Source organism: Myotis daubentonii, chromosome 14 (assembly GCF_963259705.1).
Source record: "Myotis daubentonii chromosome 14, mMyoDau2.1, whole genome shotgun sequence".
Taxonomy (NCBI): Eukaryota; Metazoa; Chordata; class Mammalia; order Chiroptera; family Vespertilionidae; genus Myotis; species Myotis daubentonii.
The window spans coordinates 50,101,624-50,121,433 of NC_081853.1; the positions used below are offsets into that span (position 1 = coordinate 50,101,624).

The following is a 19,810-nucleotide window of genomic DNA, read 5'->3' on the forward strand; positions in this document are numbered from 1 at the left end:
GGCCTGGTCTCCTGTCGTGTTTTTACTGCGGGAGGGGGTCCCTCGAGGGGGCGGTCCCTTCCTGCCCTCGGGCCTGTGCGTCCCTAGGTCCTGGGGTTCAGGGTAGTCCCCGGGCCGATTTGTGCAGACGCCTTTAAGACACTTAAGCACTCGCTTGGGACCTCAGGTGGAGATGTTTGGTTTTTTAAAATATATTTTATTGATTCTTTACAGAGAGGAAGGGAGAAGGATAGAGAGTTAGAAACATCGATCAGCTGCCTCCTGCGCACCCCCACTGGGGATGTGCCCGCAACCAAGGCACATGCCCTGGACCAGAATCGAACCTGGGACCCCTGAGTCCGCAGGCCGAGGCTCTATCCACTGAGCCACACCAAACGGGTTAGGGCTGTTTGTTTCTTAATTCGTTTCATGCCACTCGCTCTCCTGGGGCCTTAGGACGGCTTCCTCTGTCTTGAGCCGCCCGCTTATCGGCACTTCCGGCCTCACCCGATGGCCGGTTATAAAAAGACCCCTTGCCTTTAAAATGGAGGAACCAGCGTTTATTTACCCCACGTAGTCAGCCCTCTGATTTCTCATCCGGGGTTTTTAGTGTTGAGAAACCTCGGATATCAGGTGTGAAGAGTGAGCGCACCCGATGATGGCGAATACACAGCGCAGGTCTGTCCTCAGCCCCGCCCCGCCCGCAGCCCCCAGGCCTGACTTACAGTGAATACAGGCCGCCCTCTGGGGTCAGGCACCACCGGGGGGTTTCAGCCCCACATCGGCCCCCAGGGGCGTGGAGACCTAGACCATCACTTCATTCACAGTAACTGTATTTCAGTGCTCTCCACCTGGCTGCCTATCCGAACCACCTGGGGGCATTTAAAACCCCGATGCCCAGGCCACTTCCCGGAACCAGCCAAACCTGAGAACCAGCATTCATTTAAGAAAGGAGGAGCCCTAGCCGGTATGGCTCAGTGGATAGAGCGTCGGCCTGGGAACTGAAAGGTCCCAGGTTCGATTCCGGTCGAGGGCACGTGCCCGGGTTGTGGGCTCGATTCCCAGTGGGGGTCTTGCAGGAGGCAGCCGGTCAATGATTCTCTCTCATCATGGATGTTTCTATCTCGCTCTTCCTTTTTGAAATCAATTAGAAAAATATATTAAAAGAAAGACAGAAAATGGTCCTGGCACCTGCGTTGGTTGTGGTCGGCGCAAAAAAAAAATGTGTGTGTGTGTGTGTGTGTGTGTATACACACCAGGAGGTCGCCAATTTGATTCCCAGTCAGGGTATATTGCCCAGGTTGTGGGCTCCATCACCACGTGCAAGAGATAGCCCCACTGATGTTTCTCTCTCTCTCTCTCTCTCTCTCTCTCTCTCTCTCTCTCTCTCTGAAATCAATTTTTTAAAAAAAGGAAACTGTACCCTACATTTAGGAATATTTACATCAAAATGACCTTTAAAAGTTTGAAAGTATTTTTGAGCATTTCCAATTGTATGGAAATGTCACTTCCACGGAATAATTTTGCTCAAGGAAGTCAAATCAATGAACTCCCATTGTTTATAGAATAATGGGCTCCCAGCAAAGCTGTCTTGAGTTTCAGTTCACTTTTTTACTTTGGTTTCTGCAAACTTCATGAAGAGCAGACTATCTCTCATTAATTCTCTTGAGCCAATAATAAGATTCTCTCAAAAAACTCTTTGTTGACTGTTTTCTAGGTGCTTTACAAAAGCGGTCATTTTGACAATTGTTCGCCCCCTCTGCAATAAGCTGGAGGGAAAGAGGGACATTCCGTTCCTGTATACTTCATGGTAACCATGGTGATATGGCCAGATCACCAATGCCGCAAAGCTTTCTATTTATACTAGAAACATAAGAACCCTGTCTTAGTTCTTAAAAAAAACACACACAAAAAAAAACCTTTATTGTTGAGAGTATCATAGATGTCCCTCTCCCCCCTCCGCCCCTCCATTGCTCCCCTCGCCCAGTTCCCTCCCCACCCCAGGCCTTCACCACCCTATTGTCTGTGTCCATAGGTAAGCATATATGACCTTTGGTTAATCTCTTCCCACCCCCCTCACCCCTTCCCTGTGAGATTCATCAGTCTGTTCCATGTTTCCATGCCTTTGATTTTATTTTATTCATCAGTTTATTGTGTTCATTAGATTCCTTGTTCATTTATTTTTAGATTCAGTTGTTGATAGATATGTATTTATTGCCATTTTACTGTTCTCTTCCTCTTTCTCTTAAAGAATATCCTTCAACATTTCATGTTTTGAACTGTGTTTCCAGTAGTTGGCTTGCATTTCTTTCATTTGTGACCTGTTTGTCGCCGCATTTTGGCTGCTTCCCTGTGTTTGTTTCTGTGTATTAAATAGAGCAGCTACGTCTCCTGGAATTGGTCGAGTGGCCTTGTGTAGCAGGTGTCCTGCAGGGCCCAGTGGCTCAGCCTCCCCAGTCGCCTGAGCTGGGCCCTCTAGGTGCGCCCCTGTGTGGGCTGTGTGCACAGTCTTGTAGTTGAGCCTTGATTGCTGCTGTCACTGGGAGGAGTTGACATCCAGGCCAGTTGGCTGTGAGGACCAGCTGCGACTACAGTGGGAGAGCTGTTTGCAGGAGACACCCCTATGGAGCAGGACTTGCTTCGGTGGGGCTTTGGTGCTCACTGAGTCTGCCCTTTGAGTGTATCACTGTGGATGTGTAGAGTTGTAATCTGGTGTGGTCTCAAGCTGTCCACCGGGTGTACTGCCTCTGGGGCCTCATGGGAGGCGCAGTCCGCCACTGCCTGGGTGGCGGCAGGAACCACAGAGATATTAAACATGCCTTCTATTTGTATTGAGTTTGGAAGTGCCCAGGCGAGGCCCAGCTGTGAAGCAAAACAGGCGGTGCTAGTACCAGGTTTTGGGCTGCTTATTGATAGGTTTGAGGCTGCTGCTGCTTGTTGAGAGATTTTAGAAAAGTCTGAAGCCTGAGCCAGGACAGGCCATTCATATGGAAAAGCTGCTGCAAACAGCTTGGGTGGGGCTGCAAATTGGATGGGGCAGAGTGAACAGTGTTGGCTATGCTGATGGAAACAGATATGGCTGCCAGTCAACCCTGTGCCCGAGGAGGTCCCAGCACAGGAAAAATGACCCCTGTGGACACCCCCATCTGGGAGAAAGCCACCCCCCAAATTCCTGCCCTGATGCCAGACAATCCAGTTCCTCCCTGTATGTCCCTGGGTCCCTGGCACTGGAGCTCAGAGGAAGCAGCACCATGTAAGTCCATGGCTGGCCCTTTAACAGGAACACCTGGGAACTCCAGCAGCCTGTGTCACTGAGCCACAATCCCTTCTGGTTTTTCTGGCCGGAGCTACGGGGACTATTCTTCTCAGCTCTGGAACCCTGTGCTGGGGGTCTGGTGTGGGACTGGGACCCCTTGCTTCTCTGGGAAGGCCTCTGCAGCTGAGCTATCCCTCCCGGTTACAAAACACACCGCACGTGGGTTTTGGACTAGCCTGTTATGTGCCTCCGCCATTCCTGTAAGTCTTGATATACTTTCTTCTCTAGTTGTAGGACTTCCATTCAGCCAGACTTCAGGTGGTTCTGAATGGCAGTTGTTCTGTTTTAGTTGTAATTTTGATGTGGTTGTGGGAGGCGGCGAGTACTGGCATTTACCTATGCCATCATCTTGGTTCTCCCAAGGAATCAGGTGGGAAGTATTTGGTTTTTAGCATTTGTCATCATAAAGCCCTAAACAAGTACTGGTATATCTGTAGGTCTTTTTGTCATTTACTGGCTGAGGTTTTAAAGACTCCCCTTACTGGTTGTGGTAGCAGACATCTAAGATGGTGCCCAGAGACCCCCACCTGCTGGCAGTCATGCCCCCTGGACCCCTCCCCCCTTGGGTGAGCTGGATCGAGCACCGTGCAGAGAAGGTGGTGAGAATGATGGACATCTCTGAGATGAGGTTATAAAAGACTGTGACTTCCATCTTGCTGGCTTGGGTGAACCAAGCTGCCATGTTGGAGGGGCCTTCGTGGCAAGAAACAGTATTTTAAGTGTTTATCATAATTTGTATTGAGAGAAAGTTTCTTCTGGCATCAGGGCTAGGCAAGCGGGAAGAAACTCCAAACCCTCACCTGATTAAGCCACTCCCCCAGCCCCCTCCCTGCCACACACCCTTCATTTCTCCTTCTCTGACCCCCACACAAAAAGTAAGTCCTGTGCCATCAGGACTGATGAATCTGCATCAAGTGACTCTGGGGATTATGCCCCCACGACTCCCACCCTGTCACTAAACCCTGAATGGGACAAAGCTTTCATGTTGGAGCTAGAAGGAAAGAGAGCACAAATAGAGGACCTAGATAATACACTAAATCTCTCAAAATGCCCTGGAAAGGCACCGATCACCAGGCAGGGAAGGGAAGGACACGGGAGGGCATGGTGGCAGAGAATTCCTGAAGCCCCTCTGCAGGAAGACAGCAAAGGAAGCAGGGACAGCCACTGCAGAGCCACACGGGGAGGGGCAGGACGCGTCCATGGCAGTTTCACATGGTTCATGGGGGCTGTATATCCCAGAGGCCATTGCCCAGGAACCATCTCACTCCCCTGTGCGTTCGAGTGCCTCCTCGGCACCAAAGTGTTCAGTCAGCATCCCCTGGCTCTCACTGACCCTGTGGCCTGAGAGAACATTTTCTAAAAAGCAATATTGCACTTCTCAATTGGGACCTGTATTATTTTTTAAAGTAAATTGCAATCTGGTGGGGGGACAGAGGGCTTCTTTGTAAGGACATTATACTTCACTAAATATTTCCCCGGCTTTATCTGTAACTAGGAAATAATTAGAAGGATGAACACAGTTTCTTAAGTGATCATAACTAGAAAGTAGGGTTTCTGGTTCCCTTACGTTGTCTAATTTTTATGTAATGACCTGCATTGCTTTGCAAGATTTTAAACATGTAATAAAAAAGAACAATCCTTTCAAGACAAGTGCAGGAACGACACCGACAGTAGTTAGAAAATATGACATTTTATTTTCACTCAGGATGTACAGTACGTGAATTTGGAAGTGAAATCATTGCAGGGTTCTGCAGTGTAGAACCTTACGATCGGCCCACCATTAATTAGTCCATTCATCGCAAAGCAGCCACACCAGCGTCAGCTCCATTTGTGCTGAAGTTGAAATGAGCTCTCAACGTGAAACACCCAGTAGCATTTGAGTAATAGGTTACAGCAGACATGAACTAAGTTTCAGCATTTCATCTTTGGAACAAATTCTGCTTATTTACATGTTAAGAATAGGTATTCTAATTACTTTCCCTATTGTGAATTTTAATGATTGATTTTACGCTACAGAAGGTTTGCCAGCTGTTACTTTCTTTAGTTTCTAAAAGCAGTAACTTATTGTTTATAAAAGGCGATGTTGAAAAGGCGCTTTTAGAGATATTTGAGGAGAACAAGATTACTACTGAAAGAACTGCACATGTTTTCAAGCATAACACACATGGTTGCATATTTAACTGAGCTGTTTTAAGACAGTGGCAATTGTACTACCTCACATACTTTCCTACCATTTAAACCTCATAATTACAGTTTGAATATACAGTCTGACTTAGACCTCTGCACAGCCTCTAAAGCATGGTTTTCAGGTTTGTTTTTATACATAAATTCAGAGCTGCAGTTGGTCCTTGATTTGAAGAACTGTGCTACCTGGAAGCACTACATCTTACACACACTATTGATGGCTAACAGCGGCTTTACAGGGGGAGCATCCCAGCGGTACCTCCCACACCACCGACCCCGGACAAGAGCCTCTCAGAGGCCCACGCTGCCTTATCGGGTCCGGAGGAAGCAGCTGAGCAGCCGAGGGCAGTCCTACAAACAGGTGACTTTGGACCATTAGCATAAGAGAGAGACTTGACAATCTTTGATTTCATTTATACCCTTTAAAAAAGGTACAGCATACCTGAACTTTCCATCACACTTGAAGAAGCTGAGCTAAGGCAGCCCCACAGAGACCCCCAGGAACACGGCCCCTTCTCTTCCCACCGCGAAGTCATGGCTGTGTTGTCAAGCTCCTCGATGAATGGAGAAGACTTACACTCTATAAGCAGAGCAGTTAGCGTCCATTAAACTTTTAAGAAGAGTCCGAAGGTGTGTAGGAAAGTACGCTTGCCAAAGTAATGCTTCCATAGTGACGATAATGAAACCGAGCTAGATGAACAATGGACTGTTCCACACAATGAGAGCTAGGTTTCTGATGTATTACTTATTCTCCAACAGCTGATTAAACTGAAAGTGGACAGAGTCCTCCCCCCGTGAGCTGAATTCAGGTTCTGTTTGAATCACAGAACAGCTTCAGATTATAAACACAGCGTCCGACAGCAGAGATCACCAGGCAGATCACCAACGGTCAGTCAGCGCCCCGCACAGACAGATGTGCTCGGGCTAAAGGCTTCCTAAGACCTCGGCTCCTGTGGAAAGCGGGTCAGTAAAGACTCCAGTTCTGCAGGATGGAGTCTTGCAGGCCAAGCCGCTTTCCACAGACACACACTCAGTCTATCTTTTCTTTCTGGACCAATCTGGGAGCATCAACAAAATCTTTGCCGTTGTAAAGGATAATAAAAAATGTTCCAACGCTTGCGACTCCCCAGAAGAGCACATAGGCCAGTGTTTCTGTCCAAGTGTCACCTGTTGATACAAAAAAAACAAAGAGTTGATCAGTAAAAGTCATTTACTGAGACCAGAGCCAATATTCAGCCGTTCAGCACATCTTGGACATTAAAAGTTTACAAAATACAGAACCTCTCGCTTGAGCTTTAGGCCAGCAGTTCTCAAGCTCTGGCCGGGCCTGGTAGCCTATTTGAATAACATGTAACCACTGCTGAGGGCACTTCTCAGCTCTGCAGCTCACGAAGGTCAGCAGCAGGCCAGGCGAGCTGGACTTGGCTGCAGTCCCTGAGGAGTGGACCTTGTGTACCCTGTCCGTGTGATCACACTGGCCTCCTTGGTGGAGAGGGAAGCAAGGTGGGGACCCACTCCTGAGGGCTGTGGGAAAGCATGCTGCATGGGGGTCCAGGAAATCAGACACTACTGTATATAGACACCACAAGGCTCATTATTTCATAGCAAGCAACTAACATGAGATGTTACCATCCACAGCATTCAGTCTCTTTTTACTTAAAAACATAACAAAGTCTGTGTGATTGCTCATCTTCCCAGCTCTTGAGTCTCAAAATTCTTCCTGGACAAAGGAGAAAGGCTGTTCCTCACAAGCCCCCTGCCTGCCTACCCCCACCGTTCCCCAGACAGCTGTCCAGGTAGTCAGGCCATGCCCACCCCTGGCTCTCCTGCCTCTCCAGAGGGGGCTCTACAGGGAAATGTAAGTCCACAATAAAAAAAATAAAAATAGCACAACTAGCAACAGTGGGGGGACTCCCAGGAAATGGCATTGGGTGGTGTTGTGAAGAAAGCAGTCAGAGGATTTGGGAGTAAACAGCCTGCAGGCCTGAGGGACCAGGAAGCACATGCTGGCTGGCCCTGTCCCCTTCCTCTGCCCACACCTGACACAGGACCATTTGTGCCACACGGCGATCCCTATGCCCTCCAGCCCTGGGCCTGTTATTACACTATGAGCTAGGAAGGCTTTTTACCTTATTAGAGTGGTAAAAACAAACAGTGCACAACAGAGATTACAGGTAGTTTGCAAAGTGTAAACTATTGATTGTCTGACTCTTGACAGGAAAAATTTGCTAAGTAAGCCCTGTGTTAGAGCAACCACAGGCCGCCTCCTTCCCCACAGTGGCTGCTGCAATGCTGACCACCGAGGGGATGTAGATGAGAGGGACTGGCTCCCTTCCAGGAGCGGGCAGAATCTGTGTGGTGGGGGTGAAACAGGAGTCCTTCGCTCAGCAAACTGAGCGGGACTTCCTACACCCCGGATGCAGGCAGTAACCAAGGAGAGAGACCATCTATGCACTCAGGAAGGTGCTGATCCAGTGAGAGAGGGGTGTGCAGATCCTTACCACTGAGAGGCACACGCAAAAAAGAAATCCTAGGTGCTTAGGAAGTTAAAAGGGGGGCGGCTTACGAGTGCTATGGAAATCAGAGGAGGAAAGGGTGTCTGGTGGGAGAACCAGGGAACACTGTGTGTGTTTTTGGGGGGCGCATGGGGGCGGCATCTGAATAGGGTCCAGGCTGAGAAATGTTAGCCCAAGGAATGCAGGGTGGGGGTGGAGACTGGAGGCTGACCTCAGTACAAGAGCACAATACAGCCCAGGCAGGCGCCAGTTCCCAGAGACTGCAGAGTACTTAATGGAGACACGTGAGTCTTAGGTGCTTAGTAACTTAGTAACAAGAAAATATTGAGAGAAAAAAAGAAAACCAGTAAAGACCTTGCAGCTCAGTCCATAGGCAATTTTGCTCTCAATCTATTAAAATTTAATAAGTACTATATTAACCTACTAAAAACATTTGTCCAATAGGTGATTGGTTAAATAAACTATAAATCCATAAATGGAATACTTTGGAGTCTTTAAAAATAACATGGAAAAGGTTTATATTACTCAGTGGAAAAAACAGGTTTTTAAAAAATGTGTATTTCACTTTTAGGAAAAAAAAATCACACTTATAAAGATTAAAACATCAAAATATTAAGAGTAGTTAGCTTATCTCTAGAAAGCAGATGATAACAGGAAAAAAACATTTATGAAGCTACCGAGTATATTTTTTCCTCTGGTCACATCTAAGGACTAATCTTATCTGTTCATTCTACTCACTGAATTCATTTGGGGAACATCAAGTGTTGAGTAGATTCTAAAACTCAAGATGCTATACAAGGAAAGTTCAACATTCTAAACGAGTGTAAGATGGTGAAATAGGAGCAGACTTACCAGCCATAAGGAGGCAGATAATGCACATTGAAAAGGCCACGACCATGATAATAGGCAACTGGGAGAGAGAACAGAGAGAAAACATCAGTAAGAATGCTCCCTAGTAGTTGCACAATCAGTTTGCTTTCCCTGAAAGAGAATAAACCTCGTCCGCTATCTAATATACAAATATCTTTTTTCAAAAAACATCACCACTTAGGGGTTAGTCACAGCTGCCTAGACCTTTAGATGGTTAAGTAATCAAACGTGAGAAGCATGACTTTGCTCCAAATCAAGTACCACATGGAGGGCAGCTGCCCAGATGCAAGCCAAGGACACCAGGCCCCCTTCCTTCCAGGACTCTGCCCACTGGAATGGGACCCCAGAGTGGCTCCTGCAAGTCTGGTAAAAGGAGTCAAAAAGGAGAGAAGTACCGGAACCGTATAAGCACACCTTGTTTTATTGTACTTCTTACTGCGCTTTGTCTTTTTTTTAACAAATTGAAGGTTTGTGGCAACCCTGTGTCAAGCAAGCCCGCCAAGGCCATTTTCTTACAGGCTCAGGTGATGGTTAGCATTTTTTAGCAATAAATTTTTTTTTTAATTAAGATATGTACATTGCTTTTTTTTTTAGACATAATGCTATTTCCCACTTCAGACTACAGCACAGTGCAAGCTTTTACATGCACTGGGAAACCAATAGTTCCCGTGACTCACTGCGTGGCGATACCCGCTGCATTGCGGTATCTGGAACTGATACCGCAGTATCTCTGAGGTATATGCCTGTACTTTGCCTTCTGAGACACAAGGTTGCCTCCAACAATCCCTGCACGTAAGGGGCGTGGAGTCTTCCTGAAATGAGAAGCCTTTTACGTTCCCCTTGCTATGGTTCTTGCATTAAAAGGATGTGCAAGACGGAGTGAAATCTGAAAGAAAAATGCTCCGAAGTTTCTTTACTCCTCTCCCAGTACACTCCTAGGGGAAACCGGAGCATTTATATTCCATTTAGAATTCATAAATGTTTTAAATCAAGGGGAGTTGGCACCATCTATACCCTCAGATACAATGCTTTTAACTACTTGAAAAAATAAAGGTTTCTTACCGCCAGAAATTTCAAATCCCGTGCAACACTTAGAGGACTATGAGATTCTAATTCGTCCACCGAGTAGTTCCCCAGAAACAAGTCTATGGCGTCCTAGAACAGACAGAAGAAAACCATTAACTCCTAAGTTAGGTGTGCACACATTACTGAGGAACAGTGCAAAGGTGCAGCCACCAATGACCAATAATCAGCATCAAATACAAACTCACTTGTCTGAATCCATCAGAAAAGTTGTTCTTGTAATACCGAATCAGTGAGTTCCAGCCGTCCTTTACAAGTCCCAGCTGAGTTCTCTTCCCAGTTCTGGTTGAAAGAGGTCAATTTTGAGTTACATACAGTGGGGCCTTGACTTACGAGTTTTGAGATACCAGCTGTCTCTCGGCCGATTTTTTGCATTGAGTTGATAGAATAATTTGAGTTAACAAGCTCCTTAACGAGCTCGGACTCAGAACGAATTAAACTCGTAAATCAAGGCCCCACTGTATTTGCATATTAAATTCCCCCAGTTTTACAGTGTGCGAAAAAGTGACCAGTAAGTGTGTGTTACGGAGTAAGGGAGTTACAATTTTTAAAATCAACCTTGAACCTATAAAGGAGATACCTCATAAATGACCAGTAGTGGGGTCCAAGAAATATGTATTCTCTTCCTAAAACACCACCAAAGTAGCACAAGGAGAAAAAGCATTCAGTTCCCTTTGCAAAGACCAGAAATAAGAGGAGAAACAAAGTCCAGGTTAAGGGGTACGAAACAGCAGAAAAGCTAAGAAATCCTATTTTGCTCCCAGGGAACCCACACAGCAGAAAAAGCCCACCTGCATCTGTAACATATTCAGTGGTCCCACCTCTCGCTATCAGTGTGGTCCCAGGAGCAGCGTCAGAAACCGGGTGCTTGCTTAGAGGTGCAGAATCTCAGGCCCGCCCCAGAACTGCTGGCCCTAACCAGGGACTCGGGGGCCCAGTACATCTGAGAACTGAAGAGCTGTTGTTCTCAGTCCTCGCTGTGCATGTGAATCACCCAGGGAGGCGAAGAGCCCACGAGCAAGCCTGGGCCTCACCCGACCTGACTGGTCTAATGGGGCCCGGGCGCTGCTGTTTGCTCTTACTGCTGCTGTCTGAAAGCTGTCCAGGTGGCCCAGACCTGTGAACGCCGTATCGAATGTTATTTAAAAAGCATGGCTTGCCTGGTAAAGTCGGTCTTCAAGGCACCAGTTCCCGCATACTGTTTGGCACAAGCATTTGCGTTGTCAGCCCAGGCTGTGAAAAAAAGTAAAAAGCAGCTGATGATGAAAATGACAACCAGAGTTCTAAATCTAAAATATTAATTTATTTCAAAATTTGAGTAACTTTGCCTCTATTAAAGAAAACACCTACCATTTTTGTAAATCTTCTCAAATTCATCTTGTTCTTCAAGCTTTTGTCCCACATGCAAAACACCTAGTCTCTGAAATGAGAAGAACCCCATGTTTACATCTTCTAGATTTCAGCACCCAGGATTTAAAAGAAAAAGCAGACCGTCCTGCCCTAGCTGGTTTGGCTCAGTAGGTAAGAGTGTCGGCCTGCAGATTGAGGGGTCCCAGGTTCAATTCTGGTCAAGTACCTTGGTTGCAGGTTCCCTGGCCCTTGTTGGGGTGCATACAGGAGGCAACCAATCGTGTTTCTGTCTCTCCCTCTCCCTTCCACTCTCTCTTAAAATCAATGGAAAAATATCTTGAGGTGAGGATTAATTTTTAAAAAAGGGCAAGAAAAAGCAGACCATCCTCAAATCGCTTCACGTGGTTCCTGGTTCCGGCTGCAGGCAGGAGGTGCGTTCCTTGTTGAGGTCCCAGTGGACCCAGGCCCTCTGCCCAGCCAGGGGGCAAAGCCTCTCTGAGGGCTCCCCCGCAGCCCCAGCACCAAGGGAACAGGCAGGGCTGTCAGTACTTGGAGGAGGAGTGGAGGGAAAGGAAAAGGAGAAAGTGAAAGCTCCTGTGAGATTCCTGCCATCGCTTCCTCCTTCCACTGCCTTTACCCCTCTGCCTTCCCCACAATTCACCATCCCCAGGCTTCCTCACCCCAAACTTACCCCCTAACCAGCAAGAAATGGATGAATTCTACCTGCCCACAAACTGCATACCCGTGCAGCCCTTCACATAGCATTTCGGGATTCCTGGGCACCCGTGGCTCCCCTTTGGGTTCACTGGCCACTGGTTAGAAAGCCCTGCGTTGGGCTTGGTCGTGGACCCTCAACCCTCTCGGAACCACCGTCTTCTCTGTGTCTACCCCAGACACAGCACAGGTGTGGTGACCTCAGAGGGGTAGCCGCTCTGCCCTCACTGGAAATGGAAAGAGGCGCCCCTGGCGTCCCCACCCCAGCCGGCACTGATGACGCCAGAGGGGTTCCTGCCCCGAGTGTCTAAAATCGGTCAGGTTTATACCACCATATTCAGCACTAGAACAGTTCACTGTAGCTTACAGAACCCGGTTAAAGTAGAGTTTTGTTCATCAGCCTTGGAAAACACCATTCCTAATGTTGCCGCTATTGAAAAACACACTCTGAAGTCAACCCAACAGACTGACAAGCACCCAATTCAGCAGGAAACTGGAGAACCTCCAATAGGGAGTCCACGCCCTGGGCACACGCTACTTTAGGGTTCGGGGACAATTCATCCCGGGGGAGGTACTCTACTGCCACAGTTCCTCCCTGGGTGCCACAAAACCTCTGTGAACAAAGTTGAATGCTTCCCAATTATTTCAGCAGGAAACCATTTGGGATGCATTTTTGTTTGCCCCTCATAACAAATGCCAATGTGATCTAGAAAGTTGGATGCTACATATTTTTAAAAATATATTTTATTGATTTTTTACAGAGAGGAAGGGAGAGGGATAGAGAAACATCGATCAGCTACCTCCTGCACACTCCCTACTGGGGATGTGCCCGCAACCAAGGTACATGCATGCCCTTGACCGGAATCGAACCTGGGACCCTTGAGTCCGCAGGCCGACGCTCTATATCCACTGAGCCAAACCGGTTAGGGCAGATGTACATATTTTTAAGTCCAAACATAAATAGAAGAAAATATTCACATCTATTTTCCGAAACAGCATGATCTCAATGATGAAGCAAAGCTGTGTCAGAGCTTTTTACCTGGGAGTCAATATCCTTGGCCAGTAGTAAGAGATGCAAATGAAAACAACCTGGAAGTACTACTGTGTACTATTAAAATAGAAAAAAAGTTTTAAGTGAAAATATCTAATGCTGGCAAGAGTTCCATGAAATGGATCACTTACTGATGTCCGTGTAAGTGATCTAAAATGGCATGACCCTTGTGAAAAAATGTGTGTGTGTGTATGTGTGTGTGTGTGTGTGTGTGTGTGTATGTGTGTATGTATATATAATTCCCTTTAACCCAATAATTGAACTTCCAGGAATTAACCCGAAGGAAATAAAGTAACAATGATACATGCATATATCCTCTCTACAGTGTTATTTATAAGCCAACAATGTAGCAACCTAAATGACTTAGTATAACTGAATGCAACCCATAAAAATTATGACATATATGATGCTACAGGAAAGTGCAAGACTGAAACTTGCACATGCACATACCAACCACGGAAAATGCACAGCCACAGATGGCAAGACACAAAAACAACATAAGCTGGGTTAAGGTGAGGGCAACATGAATGTTTTTTGTTATTGATTTTTAAAGATGAAGTTTCTTTAATTTTTTGCTATACTGTTTGATAAAAGAAGAGAAGGCCCTAGCTCCGTGGTCGGCAAACTGCGGCTCACGAGCCACATGCAGCTCTTTGGCTCCTTGAGTGTGGCTCTTCCTAAGCCTTAGGAGTACCCTAATTAAGTTAATAACAATGTACCTACCTATATAGTTTAAGTTTAAAAAATTTGGCTCTCAAAAGAAATTTCAATCGTTGTACTGTTGATATTTGGCTCTGTTGACTAATGAGTTTGCCGACCACTGCCCTAGCTGGTTTGGCTCAGTGGATAGAGCCTTGGCCTGTGGACTGAAGGGTCCCAGGTTCAACTTCGGTCAAAGGCACATGTCCAGTTTCAGGCTTCATCATAAGTAGGGGGCGTGCAGGAGGCAGCCGATCAATGATTCTCTCATCATTGACGTTTCTCCTTCTCCCTTCCTCTCTGAAGTCAATAGATAAAGAAAGAAAGGAAAGGAAAGGAAGGAAAGAAAGAAAAGGAAGGAAGTAAGGCAAGGAGGGAGGGAGGGTGTGCACCTGCAGCTGGGCCTGAAGCGAGCGCCGAGCTAACAGACTCTGGATCACGTTGGTTCTGTCCAGACAGTCCATGCAGTTGCTGCGGAACACGCCCTCCTGATTCGTCACCACCTTGCCAGTAGAGTCCACTAGAAAATAACTAAAACATATTTGTATAAACACTCTCATAAAAGTCAGTTAAATCTACCAAGGACATACCTCTTATAACACAGGACTCCGATCAGAAACATTATTAAAACCAGTAAATTGAAATGTCAGACAGGAAATGCACGATCCAGGGATACCTGGTTACCACAGACCAAAAAGACGTTTGAAGTGCTGAGGCAAGTGAACTCCCCATCCAAACAACAACTGTAACATCACAGGTCATTTCACCTAAAATAGTGGTCGGCAAACTGCGGCTCGTGAGCCACACGCGGCTCTTTGGCCCCTTGAGTGTGGCTCTTCCACAAAATACAGACTTCTGCGCATGGGCCTTACTCCTTAGGCAACTTAACTAGCTGTGTGACTTTACATGATTAACCTAATCTCTCCAAGCCTACATTTTTTCATCTACAAAATGGAGGTGACAGCACCATGCTGGGCTGCTTGAAGGTGTGAATGATAATGCACAATGCACACAGAAGTCAAAGTGCCTGGCAGACTGCATGAACAGCATGTGATGAATACTAGATAATACTAATTAAGGCAGACAATTGACAGGATGGTTTCCATTCCTTCTTCTAGCTTTAAAATAAGACTGACATATGCGCAAAGTACAGTAAACCTGTGAACAACACAATAAATAACATGGTAAACGCACACAAAAATGCTATGAGGATATTCAGACCCTTTGATCCACTAATTTCTACTCTCAAGAATTTATTTTAGGAAATAATTTAACAGAAGTAACGTATGTACCCAGAGTGATTCACTGCAACACAACCTTTCATGGCAGGAAGAGAAAAGGAAACAAAAACTTAACCAAGGAAAGCATTTAACTGAAACTGTATCATGACACAAGGGAACACAGAATGCCATTAAATACAAGTCTCACAAGGACTAGAAAAGCTAATGACACAAATCTGTGACAATGTTTAGTGAAAACAACTGAATATTAAACAGTGTAAGTTAACTTCAATTATGCAAAAAATTATTAATGTGTGAAAGATAATTCATAAAAACACAAAAATACCCTGTTATGGGTCATTTTTAAGAATTTAAAAATATTTCTAAATTATAACGTCTCATCTTTTCAATATAAAAAAATCTAGTCCAGCCGGCATGGCTCAGTGGTTGAATGTCAACCTATGAACCAGGAGGTCACGGTTCGATTCCTGGTCACGGCACATGCCCAGGTTGCAGGCTCGATCCTCAGTGTGGGGAGTGCAGAAGGCAGCCGATCAATGATTCTCTCTCATCATTGATATTTCTATCTCTCCCCTTCCCTTCTTCTCTTAAATCAATAAAAAATATGTTAAAAAAACCCACACAAAAACAAAAGAAAACTCTAAAAATAATAGTATGGACAAGTGCTGTCAACCCAGGGAAATGTATTTGTAAGTCTACTAGACAACGAATAAATATGGTTAATATATACACAGACCTCTTTCCACGACCACCACAGGGAAATAAATAGCTTACCTTAATTCATCCTGCATTTCTGCTACCCGATCCAATAAAATACTTAGTCGATCCCATCTCATATTTTTACATTCCTTATGGAAGTCAAAGGCAATATATCTACCAAAACAAAAGATATTCAAAACTAACCAAAGGTTACTCACTTTCCCTCTAACAACAACACCGTCCTAGCTGACTGTCCTCTCTATCTCACAGCACACAGCTATCCTGGGACAGCAGGCCCCCTTCCCTCCAGGTTTACGCTGTGCACACACCCACCTCCTCTCGCTCGTAACCCAGAGGGAAAATGCACCCACTCCTGCCTTCACATGCTCTTCTAGAGGCCCTCAGACTGAGAACAGAGCAGCCTAGCTCAGTGCAGGAGTGAGCTCAGGTGCAGCAACCAGGCGTGCAGTATAAAGGAGCCCTCTCCAACTGAGTGTCTGGCACATGTTTATACTTTACCCCCGTGTGCAAAGGACAGGGTCCCACTGTATTGTTTTTCAAAGTGATTAAAATGTTCAAAATGGTTAGATGGTGTTGTGTACTAGGGAAGAACAGAGGCAGAATGGCCCCCTCTCTGGTTAGTTACTGACCATACTAACAAGAAATTTCCTTTTGCCAATATCTATGCATCACACATACATGGTAGAATTTTCCTGTTTGTCAATCTATGATGGGCTGTGTTCAGTTATCAGATACTTAAGAGAGACACATCTTTTCAATGTTAAAACACATTTATCAGTGAAGGCAGCCTACTATGAGCTGAAAAATGCCCCTTGAGAGGGGAAAATTATGAACCAATTCCTGAAGGTTAAGGGGGGAAGAGTGGACAGAGGACCTGAGCACTACAGACACATGAAGATCCTCACGTGTCCCATTTCTGCCTAACTTCCCTCTCAGGCTCAAGCCGAGTCACAAGGTAGGACTAGAAGGACACTGCACTCGCCTACAGAGTTCAATTCAGAGGAGGTGTCTGCTCGGGTGACACCCTTGGCTCCTAGAAACTGATGGGGCATCACCAGACTGTGGGCTTGTTCTAAGAAGGTCAAAAAAGGGTCTCCTATCACTTCCATTATTGCAGGTGAGAAGTTAGAAACAAAACTAGAAATAAGTATGAAAATAGAGGTTAACCAACTGAGAGGTTTGGCACTGGGAAGACGGGAGTAAGGGAAGCATTTTCAGTGACAGCTCCAATAAAAGTGACACTGTGACAGTTATTTTTGGAGTGCTCTGACCAGAAGGAATAGCTCTAGACTTGTTCAAAGAATTTAAGTAGTTCACTGGCACATTTATATCTTCTAAGAAGGAGTTACATAGTTTTATTTTGATAATATAAAATATCACATAAAATAGAAAATATGATAATTTTAAGTATATTAGTCTACTGCTGAACCCCAAATAACCCAGTACTGTTTCTTTGGAAAGTTTTCCCTGTGTCTGTGACTCCTTCCTACCAGAGCACAGCCCCTCCTCCGCCCCAGTTCCTGCCACAGAAAGCTCATTACCTCGCACCTCTCCACAGGCAACTGCTGATCTTAGAATCGCCCTCTGTTGACAAGGCTACACAGGGTTTGCAACTGCTGCCTGGTGACTTACAGGAGAGGCCAAGCTGCTGCTCTAGACAAGGCCACCATGCCAGAGTAAAGTGCTCCAGCTCATGAGGGGGCTGCGACCACAGACCACACAAAGCTATCACAAGGAAATGTAATTCGTGGCCCAGTGACCATAGTGATGCAAAGCCTCTAGAAGGGGATGTTAATCAGGGACTAAATTTTTGCAAAGTTCAAATTAAACTCAACTGCTAAGAAGTTATTCTGCAATAGAAATTATGCCAGAAAATTTCAAGCCAACAAAATCATGCTTTGATCTAGTATTAAAAAACCAACAAGTTAAAACATATGTCTATGAAATATATAATACTAGAGGCCTGGTGCACAGATTTGTGCACCGGTAGGGTCCCTCGGCCTGGCCTGAGGGGATCAGGCCAGAACTGGCTTTCGACATCCCCTGAGGGGTCCTGGATTGCGAGAAGGTGCAGGCCAGGCCAAGGGACCCCACCAGTGCACAATTGGGGCCAGGGAGGGACTGTGGGAGGGCTCCAGGATGTGTCCGGCCCGTCTTGCCCAGTCCCAATCAGCCGGACCCTAGCAGCAAGCTAACCTACTGGTCGGAGCATCTGCCCCCTGGTGGTCAGTGCACGTCATAGTGACTGGTTGAATGGTCAGACACTTAGCATATTAGGCTTTTATTATATAGCATAGAATGTGGGATCTATATACTTGTGTATGTGTGCAAGTATACATCTAATCCAAAAAGACCTGTAACAAATTTATATTGAGGTACCTGATCATTCCATTTCCCAAGGAGGACACCATTGTTGCAAATGCCTGTTCAAGTGGCTTCTCGGAGCCCTTCTGGTTAACCTGTAAAAAATTTAAAAACACTATAGCTTTAAGTTTATTTGAAAGGAGAGAGTGATGGCCTGGCCAGCTAGCTTAGTTGGCTAGAGCATTGTCCCAAAGTTGCAGGTTTGATCCCGGTCAGGACATATACAAGAACCAACCAATGAATGCATAAATAGGTGGAACAACAAATCAATGTTTTTCTCTCTCTCCTTTCTTCCCTCTCTCTCAAATCAATAAATAAAAATATAAATTTTAAAAAAATAAAAGGAGAGAGTGACATCAGCAAAATGCAGGACCAGGAAGCTCCAAGCTCTTGTTCCCTTACAAAAACACTGAGAAAACCAGAAGCTGTCAACCAGCTTCTTAGGAGCTCTGGAAAACAAAGGTTTATAGCAACCAAGAAAACGTCCAATCACCAAAAAGCCACTCCTAGGTATATAGCTAAAGGAATGGAGAGCAGGGATTCTTACACCTCTGCTCAAAACAATCCAATGTCCATTAATGAATAAATGGATAAACAAACTGTGGTACACACATATAATGGAATATTATTCAGTCTTAAAAAGGAATGAAATTTTGATACATGCTGTGACATGAGTGGACCTTAACAAATTTATGCGAGGTGAAATAAGCAAGACACAAAGGAGCAAGTATTTGAACAGGTAAATTTATAGATACGGAAAGCAAATCAGAGTTACTTGGGGCTGAGGGGAGACAGATAATAGGAAGCTAAGTTTAATGGATACTGAGTTTCTGTTTGGTATGAAGAAAAGTTGGAAATGGTCAGTAGTGATGGCTGCACAACATTCTTAATGTCACTAAACTGCACAATTAAAAATGATAATGATGAATTTTATGTTAGGTTAAAAAAAAAAGTTTGTTCTGCTCCCCTAGAAACAAGTAAGAAACATACCAGATTGATTATGACTTGTTTTCCATAAATAATTAATTGTGAATCAAAATGCCTTTGGAAACCATCCATCTAGAGAGGAAAAGAAGAGTTATTCACTTTACCAGAGGGCACTGTAAGAATACTTATAAGATGATGTAAAGTATCTCCTTAAATATCCTCTATAGAAAAATGTCTTTTAGATATTCTAAATACCAACTAGTAAATAGCAATTATAAGCCATTCTACTCCAAGATGAAATATTGCTACTTTAACTCGGAGCACAGTATCAAATAGAATACACTAAATACTCTAGTTGCAGATCTTACTGAAATCTCTAAAATCTAAATGTGTGATAGCATTCAACTACAGCTTGTTCTTCCACATTTCTAACATGCCATCTTACAACCATTTGGTTTAGGTTCACTATGTGCCAGGACCAAGGAGAAAGGCCCCAAGGATGATGAATTCTGCCTTACGAGGAATAAATACATGCTCTGTATGTAAATTACAATGCCAATAGGCTATTTTTAGCCAGTAAGGAAACCATGGAAGGTACACACATGATTTGCTACTTTGTTAATCTGCGGTCGTGGTTTGTACTTGAGGTTTGGTCTTTGAGACCAGAAAACTGGTATTGATCCTCGAGTCTAAAAAAAAAAAAGAGAGAGAGAAATGTGAAAAAAAAAAATATATATCAAACATACACGTAAACTTGTTTTTCTCACCTTACATGTTGTCAGGGGTATATACATAT

General features: G+C 45.1%; 1 protein-coding gene across 8 annotated transcripts in view; it reads right to left on the bottom strand.

Moving 5' to 3' along the window:
• Positions 1 to 4,965: 4,965 nt before the first annotated feature.
• SACM1L (SAC1 like phosphatidylinositide phosphatase) overlaps positions 4,966 to 19,810 on the bottom strand; it is a 37,277-nt gene continuing 22,432 nt past the window's right edge. For 5 of the 8 annotated variants that reach the window (XM_059664321.1, XM_059664317.1, XM_059664318.1 and 2 more), the window contains 12 exons: positions 19,617 to 19,703; positions 19,078 to 19,146; positions 18,103 to 18,182; positions 15,778 to 15,876; positions 14,155 to 14,293; positions 11,299 to 11,368; positions 11,109 to 11,181; positions 10,137 to 10,230; positions 9,928 to 10,020; positions 9,543 to 9,677; positions 8,848 to 8,905; positions 4,966 to 6,646 (listed from right to left, as the gene is read on the bottom strand). In XM_059664321.1, coding sequence (XP_059520304.1) covers positions 6,510 to 6,646; positions 8,848 to 8,905; positions 9,543 to 9,677; positions 9,928 to 10,020; positions 10,137 to 10,230; positions 11,109 to 11,181; positions 11,299 to 11,368; positions 14,155 to 14,293; positions 15,778 to 15,876; positions 18,103 to 18,182; positions 19,078 to 19,146; positions 19,617 to 19,703 — 1,134 coding nt within the window. In that variant the 3' untranslated portion in view covers positions 4,966 to 6,509. The remainder of the gene's footprint in view (positions 6,647 to 8,847; positions 8,906 to 9,542; positions 9,678 to 9,927; positions 10,021 to 10,136; positions 10,231 to 11,108; positions 11,182 to 11,298; positions 11,369 to 14,154; positions 14,294 to 15,777; positions 15,877 to 18,102; positions 18,183 to 19,077; positions 19,147 to 19,616; positions 19,704 to 19,810) is intronic. The other 3 variants (XM_059664324.1, XM_059664320.1, XM_059664323.1) reach the window with 2 other exon arrangements.